Here is a 13,723-nt window from a genome sequence, read left to right as displayed (position 1 = left end):
CCCTGCCAAACCTAATTAAACTCTTGTTTTGCCAGAATCCTCTTTGCTTCTGTTTCTCAGCGCTGACCCCTGACACCTTTCAATCTAACACAAGTCAGTTGTGACAACCAAAACTCTTCAGTGTATGGGGGTGGAGGGCAAACAGAACCACTCTTAGATTACCCACACTAATTAATGGAAGGAATCAAACATATTTGCTTTGGCCTTAATTTGGGACCATTGAAGCAATTGGGACCACTTCAATCCAGAAGCAAACAACTATAGGACTTTGAGACCTAAGCAGCAATTCTCACTCTCTCAAGAATAAAAACAACCAGGAAGAGCTCCAAGCCTGCAAATCACATCCAAAAACCAGAACAATCGATAAACTTGTAAAGTTTAATGCTTCTTTAAAATGTGAAACATAAAACAGTGGAAAACAGGCAGAAGAGGAAAGAAAGCCAGAGCTAAGAACAGAGACAGGGGCCGGGCATGGTGGCACTTGGGAGGCAGAGGCAGGGGGATTTCTGTGAGTTTGAGGCCAGCCTAGCCTAGTCTACATAGTGATTTTCAGGCCAGCTGGGGCTACAGGGAGACCCTGTGTTAAAAAGACAAAAAAAAAGAACAGAGACAGGGGCAAAAGTTCTGCAGCTGAGGCAGGAGGAGGCTGGAGGAATAAGTAACTTAACTCCCCTCTTTTAGAGCTTGTCTATTGTCTTTTGTTAAATATTAAAAATATATAATAACTGGATAAATTTGTGGAAAACAGGTGATATCCAAACGTATACAAACTGTGTAATGATCGCCTCTGAGCAATCAGCACATCCATCACCTTAACCACCAGGGCCTTGTTCTCATTTATTTGCTAAGAAGCTAGCATTTATCAGTCATACTATAAACTGGCACTTTGTATGGTAAGTCAAGCTGCACTAGTAGTCCTAGTCCAGAAGTGCTGCATGAGGACTGCTGGAAAACCTTCAGCCAAATGTATTTCAGCATTAAGAATTGTCCTAGGGGGCTGGGGAGGTAACTCTGTGGTTAAGAGCACACTGGCTACTCTTGCAGAGGACTGGGGTTCAATTCCCAGCACCCACATGGTGGCTAACAACCATCCTTAACTCCAGTTCCAGGGGAGTCAATGCTCTCCTGACCTCCGAGGGCATTGCATGACACAGGTGCACTTACATACATGCGGGCAATACACTCATACAGATAAAAATTAAAAATAAAACATGAATTTTATTGGGGCCAGGCATGGTGGCACACACCTTTAATCCCAGAGGTAGGCAGATCTCTGTGAATTCCAGGCCAGCCAAGACTATATAGTGAGACTCTGTCTCAAAAAATCAAACAATAAATAATTTTACTGGGTGGAGAGATAGTTCAGCAGTTAAGAGCACTTTCTGCCCTCCAAAAGACCAAAGTTTGGTTCCCAGCACCCATACAGGGCAGGTTACATCTGCCTGTAACTCCTGTTTCAGAATATCTGACACCCTCTCCTGGTCTCTGCAGGTACTCACACTTGTGACATACACATGCGCAGACATACACAAAAAGTTTTAAAAACTAAAAACACTTTACTGACCTCAGAAAGTAAACAGGTGCATGAGCTATGCATTGCCTAATACCCACAGTACCTAGCACTGAGGCACTGCCTGCCTTGTAATCAATATACTGCTAGTAAAATACCCAAATAGTCATGCTGAGTAGAATACAGGTTAGATACAGTCTCCTGTAGCTCAGGTCAGGTTTTGCTGCCAACTCTTTTTGGTGGTTGTTGTAGCATTTTCTGAGGTGGAGAGCTATAGGGACGGCCTGCACACATAGTACAAGCAGCTGAAGTAAGCAAAGCCTTCTGGTAGCTGCCTGTGGGGTTCACCAGCCTTTCTGGTAAGAGGTGCGAGCGCCCAAAGCTGTGGTAATCTGAGGTGAGCCGAAATGGCCACAGCAGAGAGATGAGGTGCAGAAAGGGCAGCTAGCCATGACCCCCCTCCCCTTGTGAAGCAGAACCCTGAGCCAATCACATGCTCCCACAGCACACCCCAATCTCTGCCAATACTCTCAGAGGTGACTGAAGTCTGAGATCCATCTTACGTCACTGCAGCGTATCTTCTAAAGACTGTTTCTGAGCCTCAAATTCAGAGGTTTAGAAACTTAAATACAGCGGGTAAAAAGAGATTCTCCTACGTAAGAGATCCCCTGAAAAATGACCAAGTTCTTTGTCTGGTTGCTGACACAGGCGACCTTAGCAGCCGCTGGCTTCAGAAGACGGTTTCTAACAGGGTGGGCCCCCTGTTAGAACTGAAGGTCACCACCATCAGCAAGCTTCTGTTACCTGACTTCAGTGTTTACTAGGGAAATCCCAGCCTGCTGAAAGTTTCTAATCTAATTTTATGGACAGAACAGACAGAATCAAAAAATTATTCTTTTCAGTAAAAATCAACTCTTCTTTCCTATGAAATCCTATTTGTGCCATGCCAGCTCTCTCTTACTATAATTACACACACACAAATACACAGTCAAATTTCAGTCATCACAGTACCTATGTACCCCACACAGTAAACACTGAGTTAGCAAACACCAAACCACTGCTTCCAAGGAAACACACAGACTCAATCCCAACAGTCTCTGGTCATAACATTTTTGTCATCTGATCAATACATAAAACCTCTTGTTGAGTGGGGCATGGTGGTATTGCTTCGTTAACACTGAACATTGAAGAGTAACTATATAAAGAAATGTAGACTATACTTGATCGGTATAACCAAGATTTGATGTTGCCTTTAGACTATATAAAAACATTGAACAGAAGACACATATGCATACACATAATTAAAATTTTTGTTTGCTTGGTTTTTTTTTTTGGTCTTTTTGAGACAGGGTCTCCCAGTAGCCCCAGCTGACCTGAAACGCACTATGTAGATAACCAGCCTGGCCTTGAACTCACAGAGATTGGCCTGCCTCTGCCTCCTGAGTGCTGGGATTAAAGGCATGTACTACCATGCCTGGCCAAAATTTTTTTCAAATAAATAAATAAATCTAAAAAAATGAAGTTATGACATTTGTAGGAAAATGGGTTCAAAAAAGGTAATTATATTAAGCACATAAGCCAGACTCAGTTTTTATTTATTTTGATTTTTTGTTTTTTGTTTTCTTTAGACAGGGCCTCACTATGTAGCCCTGACTGGCCTGCCACTCACTATGTAGAGTAGGTTGACTTGGAACTCACAGATTTGCCTGCTTTTGCCCTCCATGTGCTGGGATTAAAGGACTGCACCAGCATGTAAGCTAGGTGTTTTAAGTCCCTTATGGCTAAACAAAAAGAGAGACTGCTAGGCTTGGCGGTGAAGACCTTTAGTCCCAGCACTCAGGAGGCATAGGTAGGTGGATCTCTGTAATTCCAAGCATGCCTGGTCTACAACAGCAAGATCAGCCAGGGCTACAGAGTAAGACTCTGCCAAAACAAAAAAAACAAACAAACAAAAAAAAACCAGAGGATATAAAATGCCAGAGCTAGAAATTACAAACATGCAGAAAATAACTTCACCAGCATGCACTCACCTTCAGAAACATCAGGAAGAAGTGACCGGGTGTGAGGACTTCTTGATTCACTAAGCTATCAGGGTTGTCCTCCATGCACTCTCCTCTGGCTAAAGCGAAGAGCTTTCGCGTCATGAGACAAAGCAGGTAAAATTTTTCAGTGTTGGATTTCAAGTGGATACAGATGCACTGACTATAAAACACAAAACAAAACACCTTAAAGCAATCTCTATCCTATGCAATGTCCTAGTGATCAAGATCCCTATTTCATGTTTACTAAAATTCCTTACTCCAGGCTAAAGAGATGGCTCAGTGGTTAAGAGTGCATGCTGCTCTTCCAGAGGACCCAAGCTCAATCCCCAACAACCATGTTAGTGGCTCACAACACCTGTAACTCCAGTTCTTGAGGGATCTGACACCTCTGGCTTTCATGGGCACCTGCACTCACATGGAACATACCCACACACATATACACATAATTTTTAAAAAACTTCCTTACTCCCAAAATTGCTTTTCAATTTCAGTGGCAATATTTGTAGAGTACTCTCACCAAGTCTGGAGCCGTGCTAGCCAATACAGCAGCAAGTAACCAAGTGTGGCTATTTCAATCTAATTAAAATGAAACAAAATTAAGACTGCACTGGCCACATCTCAAGTGCTCAGCATGTGTCTTGATGGTTTGAATCCAAGCTCCTTTAAAAACTATACAGTTGTAAAAGACAAAGCCACAGCTACAGAGAAATAAAGCCGCACACTGCCTGCAACTTTCAGCTAACACAGAAAGAGCATGCCACCTACAGTCAAGGTAAGCAAAGTAAATAATAAAGTGTGAACATTAGTGACTGCAAGTGTCCAATGTCTTATTTAGACATGTTGAAAATTTGAAATTATTTCAGAAAAAAAAGAAGTCCAATGAAGTGTAAAGAAACTATAAGAGAAAAGGTAGGGACAGCCAGAAGCAAAGCCCTAGCGGCCAGGCACAGAATCCTACCTAGACTCATTTAACATCACAAACTGCCATCTTTGCAAAGGACCACTGACAGCCTCCCTCACCGCCCACAAACACAGGCCCAGCGCACATACTTAAACAGGAACTCAGCAGCTTGTTCATTAGGGTACCAGTCGGGAAGACTGAGCTTGACTCTGAAGCATTCACCTAGATAGTTAAGGACTTGCTTCTGTGTGGAACAACCCTCTTCCACTACAATCCTTAACATCTGAGAAACAGAGTTCCTAAAGAAAGAGTCGTCCTCTTTTCCTTTGATGAGCTCTTGGAAAATCTGATAATCGGAAAAGCTGACAAGTGCCTGGAACAGAAGAAGAAAAAAAGCTTGGACTTTATTCCTTCTATATCATGCTCTCGGCTAACTCTCTAGGAGACAGCAGAGAAAACCAAGACCTCCCACCAATGGTCAGCCAGTGGGACAGCCACCTTGGAAGTAGACCCTCCAGGCCGGTCAAGTCTGCCCAGTGATGCAGCACCTCAATTTTTTTCACTTTTTTATTTATTACTTTGTGTGCATGTACACAAATGTGTGGAGGTCAAAGGACAACTTTCAGGAGTGAGTTCTTTCCTTCTACCATGGATTCTGGGGGTCAAACTCAAGCCAGACTTGTAGAGAAATGCTTTTACTTACTGAGCCATTTCACCAGCCTAATAGCACCTCCTAGCACCCCACTGTGACCTTCTGCAACCCACAAGTCACTCCTAATCAAGGCACTCCCCAATTCTTCATCCACAGAAACTGAGAGATGTTTTACTGATTTCAGGCTACTGATTTTGGGGATTTGTTGCGGAGCAGTAGGTAACTGGTACAGCATGTGCTTTATTTTTTAGAGGGGCAGGGTCTAGGTATGTTGCCCTAAGCCAGCCTTGAACTTGCAACCCTCCAGCCTCAGACTCCTAGAAAGCTTGGGTTACAGGAATGCATATGTACTTAACAAAGAGAAACCATCCCACATGTGCAGGACACAGCCTTCAATGATTCTATTCATTAACAGAAGATAGTCATGACATCTTACCTTAAGTGCAAATCCCAAGGGGAGGAAAAATAGTTCTTTTTGGTAAATAAAATTCAACATAACTGTGCCATTTTCCAGATAGTGAAGGTTCATGTTGACGGCAGAATGTTCTTCCCTCACGCAGTGCACTGAAACTCCTATTGAAACAAATAGTGAGAAATCATAAGCTAACTGCTCCAATCATTATCTTTCTTCTGAATTATTTTATTCTACTAGACACAAAGCCAAATCATTAAGATTAGCCAAGGCCAGCAATAAAAAATGTTGAAGACCTTGATGAATGCCTTCTGGGTGCAATGTAAAGTAACTGAAACCATACATTTAACCAAACTTCCAAGTTTTTCATCAGCTGGGGCCCAGGTCCTATAGTACTTGATGCTACAGTCACCCTGCAAAGCAGGATCCCCCAGCACTTCCTATCCCCACCACCCTGTGGATCTGGTCAAGAGATGATGGTTTCATCAAACATCCCAAAGGAGAACAGCAGAACTCAGACCAGGTTTTTTACAGACACCACATCAATGATGCAAAAGAATCAATGACTACACATTTCAACTTCTGAGATGCTGTTTTCTGGGTGTTTTCTCTATTACGACAATTAAAGGCCAACTTCTATTTCAATCATAATGATACATTATTTAAACATAGAGATTGGTATAGAATGTCTTATGTGCAGTCCTATGAAGCCAGGCACTGTCAGAGACAGCGTTAGATCAAAGGCCAGTCCCTTGAGGGTGTGTCAAGGCAGCAAGGCCTCTGAGGCCTTTGAACACATGTGCTAAGTCAAGCCAGCCTTCACCTTCATAAACAAAAACATAAATACATGTAGTATTTCAGTCTTTCAGATTGAAGATATACAAAGGCTTTTCACTATGAAATCGCTTTTTAGATATGTTTTAAGTTTTTAAAATTAATAAAGACAATAGTGAAATAATTTGATATACATATACAGATGGTCCCAACTTAACCATGATGGACCTGTGATTTTTTTCTTCACCATGTTACAAAAGCCATATCCATTCCATAGAAATTCTTTTTGGCCTTTTGAACTGTGATCTTTTCCTAGGCTAGCAATGCTTTGTATTTTCTCGGGATGTTGAACAGAAATAGTGAGCTACAGCTCCTAGGCAACCAGGAGATCAAAAAGGAAAACAACTGATAATCTACAGTGTCCTAGGATGCCAATGTTTTTAGATATTGTGTTTTCAAAGCTCATCGTAAGTACAAAAAGCCAATCTGTGTGAGCATATGAGATAATCCACACTTGATTATAAAACAGGCTTTGTTTTAGATGACTTTGCCAAACTGTATGCTAATGTATTAAAAAGTATTCTTAGCATGTTTAGGTAAGCAAGCTACAATGTTTGCGGGTTAATATATTCAGTGCATTTATACATGTGTGGTGGTAGGCATTGAATCCAGGGACTTGTGCATGTTAGACTAGCACTCCACCACTAAACTATTCTCTGCCTCTAAGTGCACTTTTTTTTTTGCTTTGTTTTGTTTTCTTGTTTTTTGAGACAGTCTCACTATATAACCCTGGCTGGCCTAGAACTTGCTATGTAGACCAGACTGCCATAGAACTCAAAGACCCACCTAGTGCTAGAGTTAAAGGTGTGTACCACCACACCAGCTCTAAGTGCACTTGTACACATGTGATGCATAATATTTTCAATTTATTATAGATTAGGACAGAACCCTATTAGTTGAGAAACATTTATATATTGTATAACAATAACCACAACCAAACTGATTAAAAAAAAAAAACAATTACCATGCATAGTTAGTTACCATGTATTATGTGTATGCATATGGGGTCAAGACACTTAAAAAAAATTCACTCTATTATCAAATGTCAAATAATTAATACAGTATCATTTAACTATAGCCATGTTGTACATTAGCACCAAACTATATTTATTTTTATGTACGTATGTACAGGTACACTCGTCCATTCATGTGTACGTGAAGGCCAGAGAACATCTGGATGTCTTCCTCAACTGCTTTTCCATCTTAACTGTTTCAGACAAGGTCTCTCACTGAACCTAGAACTCACCATTTTGGCTAACTTGACCGGCCAGTAAGCCCCTGGAATCTGCATATCTTCCCTCCCCTGTGCTAAGGTTACAGAAGGGCACTGCCATACCCAGGATCCCAACTGAATTCCTCATTACGTAGAAAGCACTTTACCCACAAGCCATCTCCCCAACCCCTGTTTTTATCCTGTAACTGAGAGTCTGTACTCTTTAATCAATACCTCTCCCCACCTCCACCATGAATCTTAACATAGAAATATAGAAAAACAAGCAAAAATTATGTAAAAGAAAAATATTAAACTCTCTAAAAAAATGTTTTCAAGTTGTCTAAACAACATTCCAATGGTCATGAAAACTTACCAAATTGCGTATAGCCAGGCCCTCTGCTTTTCCATTTTGGTCTTACCATTGCAATGGGGAAATTTCTTCGAGGCATAATCAACATTCGGATGACTTTTTCTATGCCATTGATTATAAAATAACCTCCCATTTCCTACCAAAGAGACAGATTTTGTTTCTGTTAAACAAAAGAATACGACTAAAGAAACATGAGTCAATTTCTAGCCAATGACATGCAGACTCCACAGAAGAGGTGCACACAGGCAAAGGGATGACCTGACAGACGTGTGAACCAAGTCTTATCAAACCTATTAGTGGGCTCCTAGGGACAGGGGCTAAAGTATGGAAGGAAAACAGGGAAATCCCTCCCAACCAGACAGGCTCAATCAAACTTGTCTTTCTGTCCCAAATGATTTCAATTTTCAAGTAGCATTTAAAGAAAACGATAATGCCAACAAAAAACTTACTCCAAAGAAAAGACTAAAGTTAAAAAATTGCAGCTGTTTTGCTTCCACATGGGTTCCCCAAGTAAGTTTAAAAAAAACAAAAATTGACTCAGGGCTAGAGAGATGGCTTAGTGGTTGGGAGCACTGGCTGCTCTTCCAGAGGACCTGAGTTCAGTTAGTAGCACCCATATGGCGGCTAATAACCATCCTTAACTCCAGTGCCAAGGGATGCAATGCCCTCTTTTGGCCTCCATGGGCATTGCACAACACAGGTGCTCTTACATATATGCAGGTAAAGCACTCATACATATACTTTTTTTTTTTTTTTTTTGGTCTTTTTGAGACAGGGTCTTGCTATAGCCCCAGCTGACCTGGAACCCACTATGTAGATCAGGCTGGCCTTGAACTCACAGAGATCCACCTCCCTCTGCCTCCCAAGTGCTGGGATTAAAGGTGTGCGCCACCACACCCAGCATAAAATAAATTTTTTTAAAATGTTTGCTATATGAAAGCTTTACAAACTAGAAATCTCTATTAGCTACACACAAGAAAACATGTTCAATAACAAAGAGTATTTACTAACTGCCTGCTATGAAACAGACACATCCTGCTGGATGTGCTAAAAACAAACAGAGCCTGCACATCTTCATTACTTCATTACTTCAACATTCCAGAGCCACCTAACACAGCTGAAAGGAATGATGGGGAAGGAATATGGACCATTCAGTAAGCTAGCAGAATTTCATTGTGAATAAAACAGGCATTTCTGACAATACTTTTGTGGATTAAGGCAGCTTTTTAAAATTCTTGAAGTATGTCTCTGGATATGTATAATTCAGAAAATTAGGGCTGGCAAGATGGCTCAGTAGATAAAGTGCTTGCTGCCAAGCTTGAAGACCTGAGTTCAATCCCTGCGGTCTACATGGTGGAAGAAGAGAATCAACTCCCATGAACTGTCCTGATATGCACATATTAAAGAAACCGTTGGTCATGGTGGTGCATGCCTTTAATCCCAGCATTCAGGAGGCAGAGAGGCATTCAGGAGGTAGATCTACAGCCTGGTCTACACAGTGAGTTCCAGGCTTGCAAGGGCTACATAGTGAGAGACTCTCTCAAAAACAAAAAAGAAAGGTTTAATAAAAAAAGAAGTGAGAGGGGCTGGAGAGATGGCTCAGCAGTTAAGAGCACTGACTGCTCTTGCATTGGACCCAGGTTCGATTCCCAGCACCCACATGGCAGCTACAGACCATCCTTAACTCCAGTTCCAAGGGAATCCAAAGCCCTCTTCTGACCTCCGAGGCATTGCACAACACGGGTGCACTCACATACACGCAGGCAATATGCTAATAAACATAAAATAAAAATAATAAAATATATTTTTTTAAAAAGTAAATAAGACCTAGGGAGACCCTCTGTTTAAAAAAAAAAGTGGGAAAGAAGAAAATTAGGGTTAAAAGTGTAGGTTGATGGCAGAGTTAGGCTTCACATGTGCAAGGCCCCGAGTTCAGTCCCAGATGGCAGGAGGAGGAAAGGGGAAGGAGGGAGAGAGAGAGGAAGGTTAAAAGGGGAGAAGAAAAAGGTTATCAGGGAAAAACCTACTAGTACTCCAAAACAATAATATTCTCTAATGAATAGCTGCTTCTCATTCTGCTTCAAGCTGAGTGTCATGAAGCATCATATACAGTTTTAAAGCCCCATTTTACCTGTCCAGGATTGAAGCAGACACAGAAAACTGGCTCTCACTGGCAAGCTTCCTGAAGCCTCACTCCCAATCCTGGCCATCACAACTGCCCCACAGCCCGGACCCCTGTGCTTACCTCTGCCTCCTCATGGTGCTCAATGAGGGCCTGCGGAGGAAGAGTGTATAAGTTGCAAAGCTTGGACTTTACCATGATGGGAACATAGCCAAGAGACTGTTTAATGACTCCTTTTGAGATTCCATTCACTGCCCAGCTAATATCAGCCTATATGAAAACAAAAGAAAAAAAGTTAAAATACCTGGACCTGCCAGAACAAAGGAGTATTTTAAAAGAATGAGGAAGACCTAGTTTGCTTTCTGTTACTATGATACATAAACACGACCAAGGGGGCTGGAGAGATGGCTCAGCTGTTAAGAGCACTGACTGCTCTTGCAGAGGACCCGGGTTCAATGCCCAGCACCCACAAGGAGGCTATGAACTGTCCTTTACTCCAGTTCCAGGGGAATCTGAAGCCCTCTTCTGACCTCTGTGGCACTGTGCAACACAGGTGCACTCACATACATGCAGGCAATACACTCATACACATAAAATAAAAATAATAGAATATTAATAAAATTAAAATAAAAAAACAAAAAAACATGACCAAAAGCAAGTTGAGGGAGGAAAGGGTTTATTTCACCTTACAGGTTATAGTATGTCATTGAGGGAAGCCACGGCAGGAGCTAAAGGCACAAACCACAGAGGACAGACTCTACTTACTGGCTTGCTCAGCTTTCTTATATAGCCAGGCCCTACCTAGGGAAAGCACTACCCACAGTGCACTGTGTCGTCCTATATCAATCAGCAACCAAGAAAATGCCTCACAAACAAGGACACAGGCCAATCTGATGAAGATAATTCCTCAATTGAGGTTCCGTCTTCCCAAATGACTAGGGTTTGTGTCATGTTGTCAGCCAACACTAACTATAACAAGAACCATAATGAAATGATTTCATGTTTTAGATTCAGAGATGTAACCTCTTGGATGGCAAAACTAAGAAAACAGACCTTTCATATAACCTGATGAGGGACCAACTCCATTCTCAAAATTGTACAGTGAGAGCCACATGCTGTCACTAATACTCACCGTCAACTTCCCACGGTAGGTGCTCCTTCGGCCCCTGCACTCTGCTGGATAAATGTTGAGCTCTTTGCAGATGGTCCCTTTGGGCACCGAGGGTGGACTAATGACAGCATCCACGATGGTAAGAGAGATACGCTCATCTTTGAAAGCAAACTCAAAAGGAGGTATGGCCTGAAATACAATTCACGTTGTTAAATTAACTTGCATTTCCAAGGCACTTTTTCTCTAAACTTCCAAATCTCATGAGTTCTACACTCACTCATGCCTACAATGCCGATGTGATGCACCTAAAAAGAACAGCTAAAGCTACATCTAACTCCTAACTTTACCAACTACTCAGAATTATAATGTATTCACTAAGAACTTTTTTGATGGTGCACTGTGTCACACTCTGCAGCAGACTCTAGGTATACAAAAGAGCTGTTCTCTGAACCTGAGCCATGTGTCTTCTTCCTCAGCACAGCAAGATAAAAGGAACTGTAGGGCAAGAAAAGGAAATGTCCTGATTCTTCACCTTTTTTTACTTCCTGACTTCAGCCTGGCAATTGAAAGAATTCTAAATGGCTCCCACATTTGAGAGTATCAGACTGACAATCAAAGCTCTCCAGCAGTCTCAGTCTCTCTGTCTCTCTCTGCGCCCCACCCCCCAATCTCACCCAACAAAACCAGAGTACTGTCCATCACAAATGTGGCTCTCTCTGCACCACCTGTCTGTAAGGGAATGTACTGTCCTCTTCCCTTGACCTTATCTAATGCTGAGCTTCTGAAACACCTGGATTAGCCATGCCCCTCCTGTGCTCCTGAATCGGCAGACTATACAACCTCTTGGCAGAGCAGCATTGGCATCGACTGCTTTCAGGTGTCTGCTACCCCTAAACAACTAAAACACAGGAGGAGCACCCAAACACATGAGCTGCCTTGCTCTTACTCCCAGAGCCTAGTGCCTGAAGACTCTAAGGATGCTAAGAGACCTTGCCCCATCTTCCCCCATTGTCGTTTCCCGAACTCTGCTGCCACTGAGAGACTGATCCCTCGGATTCCTCTCTGTCTTCCTCAAGACCGGTCTAATTCAGAACAGGTAAGGAGTGGGTGTTTTGTTTTGTTTTTTTTCTTTAATGCTCTAAGAGCGAGAAACTGAAGGATAATCTTGCACATGACAGTCTATCTGAATCACTTCAAAACCTTCTGAGGTAGTTTTCGAATTTAAGACTTCAAGTGATACGGTGTGTGTGTTGTGAATGGTGGGAAAATAAACACCCAAAGGGACCATTTCCGCACTCTCATCTCACAAGACCCTGAAACTGTCTGCATAAAACTACGGCTCGTAATCACACAGAAACCCAGAAATCACAAATACATACATCTTTCCCTAAACCATGCTACAAGTATACGGCGCCAAGCCCCGAGTCCACCTTTCTCTCCAGCACCCTAGATGAACGACCACAGCACCTGTGGAACCGGGAGCTGCGGTCCCCGCTCCGCATTTCCTCTCTCGGGCCGTGTGCTTCCCTCACCCCGCTCCTCTCCCACTGCTGGCCCTCCACACCCGGCGGGACCTGGTTCTCCGCTTGTGCTGCAGCTAGGGTTGCAGCGGACGCAGAGCTGCGGGAAGCCGGGAAGCGGCCAGGCGCTCACCTGCACCGCGTGGCTCAGCCCCTCGCGCACAGCATAGTTGAAGGAGTCCACATGCGCCCGCGTCAGGTCCTGCAACGCCGCCTTTTGCTGCTCCGAAGGAATCCCGTACGAGGGGTCGGTCAAGTGCTTTAGGCTGGGCCCGCTGGGCAGGTTCCGCCACCGGCCCTCGGAATCCATGCGTCTACCCACACCCGGACTGGAGCCGAGTCCACTCGCGCAGGCAGGAATGGCCGGAGCCTCAGCAACCGCGGCCTGCTGGGAAATGTAGTTCCTCTTGTTCCGCCCGCCCAGGTTCTTTCGTTTTATGAGGTCGTTGGGAAACCAAAACCATGGCGTGAATGGGCCTATCAAAAGTGTGCAGACAGGGGCGTGGTGGCGCACGTCTTTAATCCCAGCACTCGCAAGGCTGAGGCAAGCGGATATTTCTGAGTTCCAGGCCAGCCGGAGCTACATACTGAGACACCAACCCCCTTTAAAAAAATGTACAGACAGAGCAGGAGGGACCTTCTCCTCTCCCCTGCCTTACTTTTTATTCTGCAAACCACACCGAAACCCGCTCTGCTTTAGCGTGCGACCGCTATGGCCCTTATTCACTTAATTAGGACCGCAGAGAAGGGCTGCCTTCAAAGGTTCCACTTCGATCATATTCTGCTGCTGACTCTAGGAGACACTCGACCCAAATCTTGGCTTCGACGAAAAGGCAGATGTCGTTGAGCCACCTAACTCATAATGCATGAAAGCTCATCATTGGGACTGCCAGCAGGAATAAGGCTATGCTACGACCCCCGCAAAAACAAAAACAAACAAAACCAGCTCTGTATAGAAATCACTATGTAGCTCCGGCTGGCCTGGAACTCACTATGTAGACCAGGCTGGCCTCGAACTCATAAATATCCGCCTGCC

General features: G+C 43.4%; 1 protein-coding gene across 1 annotated transcript in view; it reads right to left on the bottom strand.

Annotated features, from left to right (window-relative positions):
• Positions 1-13,066, bottom strand: part of Polr1b (RNA polymerase I subunit B) — a 38,585-nt gene extending 25,519 nt beyond the window's left edge. The window contains exons 1-7 of the mRNA XM_008840365.3: positions 12,821-13,066; positions 11,189-11,356; positions 10,180-10,326; positions 7,938-8,070; positions 5,542-5,678; positions 4,603-4,826; positions 3,541-3,712 (exon numbers count right to left, since the gene is read on the bottom strand). Of these exons, the coding sequence (XP_008838587.1) occupies positions 3,541-3,712; positions 4,603-4,826; positions 5,542-5,678; positions 7,938-8,070; positions 10,180-10,326; positions 11,189-11,356; positions 12,821-12,997 (1,158 nt within the window). The 5' untranslated portion in view covers positions 12,998-13,066. The remainder of the gene's footprint in view (positions 1-3,540; positions 3,713-4,602; positions 4,827-5,541; positions 5,679-7,937; positions 8,071-10,179; positions 10,327-11,188; positions 11,357-12,820) is intronic.
• Positions 13,067-13,723: the final 657 nt, after the last annotated feature.

This window comes from Nannospalax galili, unplaced genomic scaffold (genome assembly GCF_000622305.1).
Source record: "Nannospalax galili isolate Female #2095 unplaced genomic scaffold, S.galili_v1.0 scaffold1941, whole genome shotgun sequence".
Lineage (NCBI taxonomy): Eukaryota > Metazoa > Chordata > Mammalia > Rodentia > Spalacidae > Nannospalax > Nannospalax galili.
This window is presented reverse-complemented; position numbering and strand designations above follow the sequence as displayed.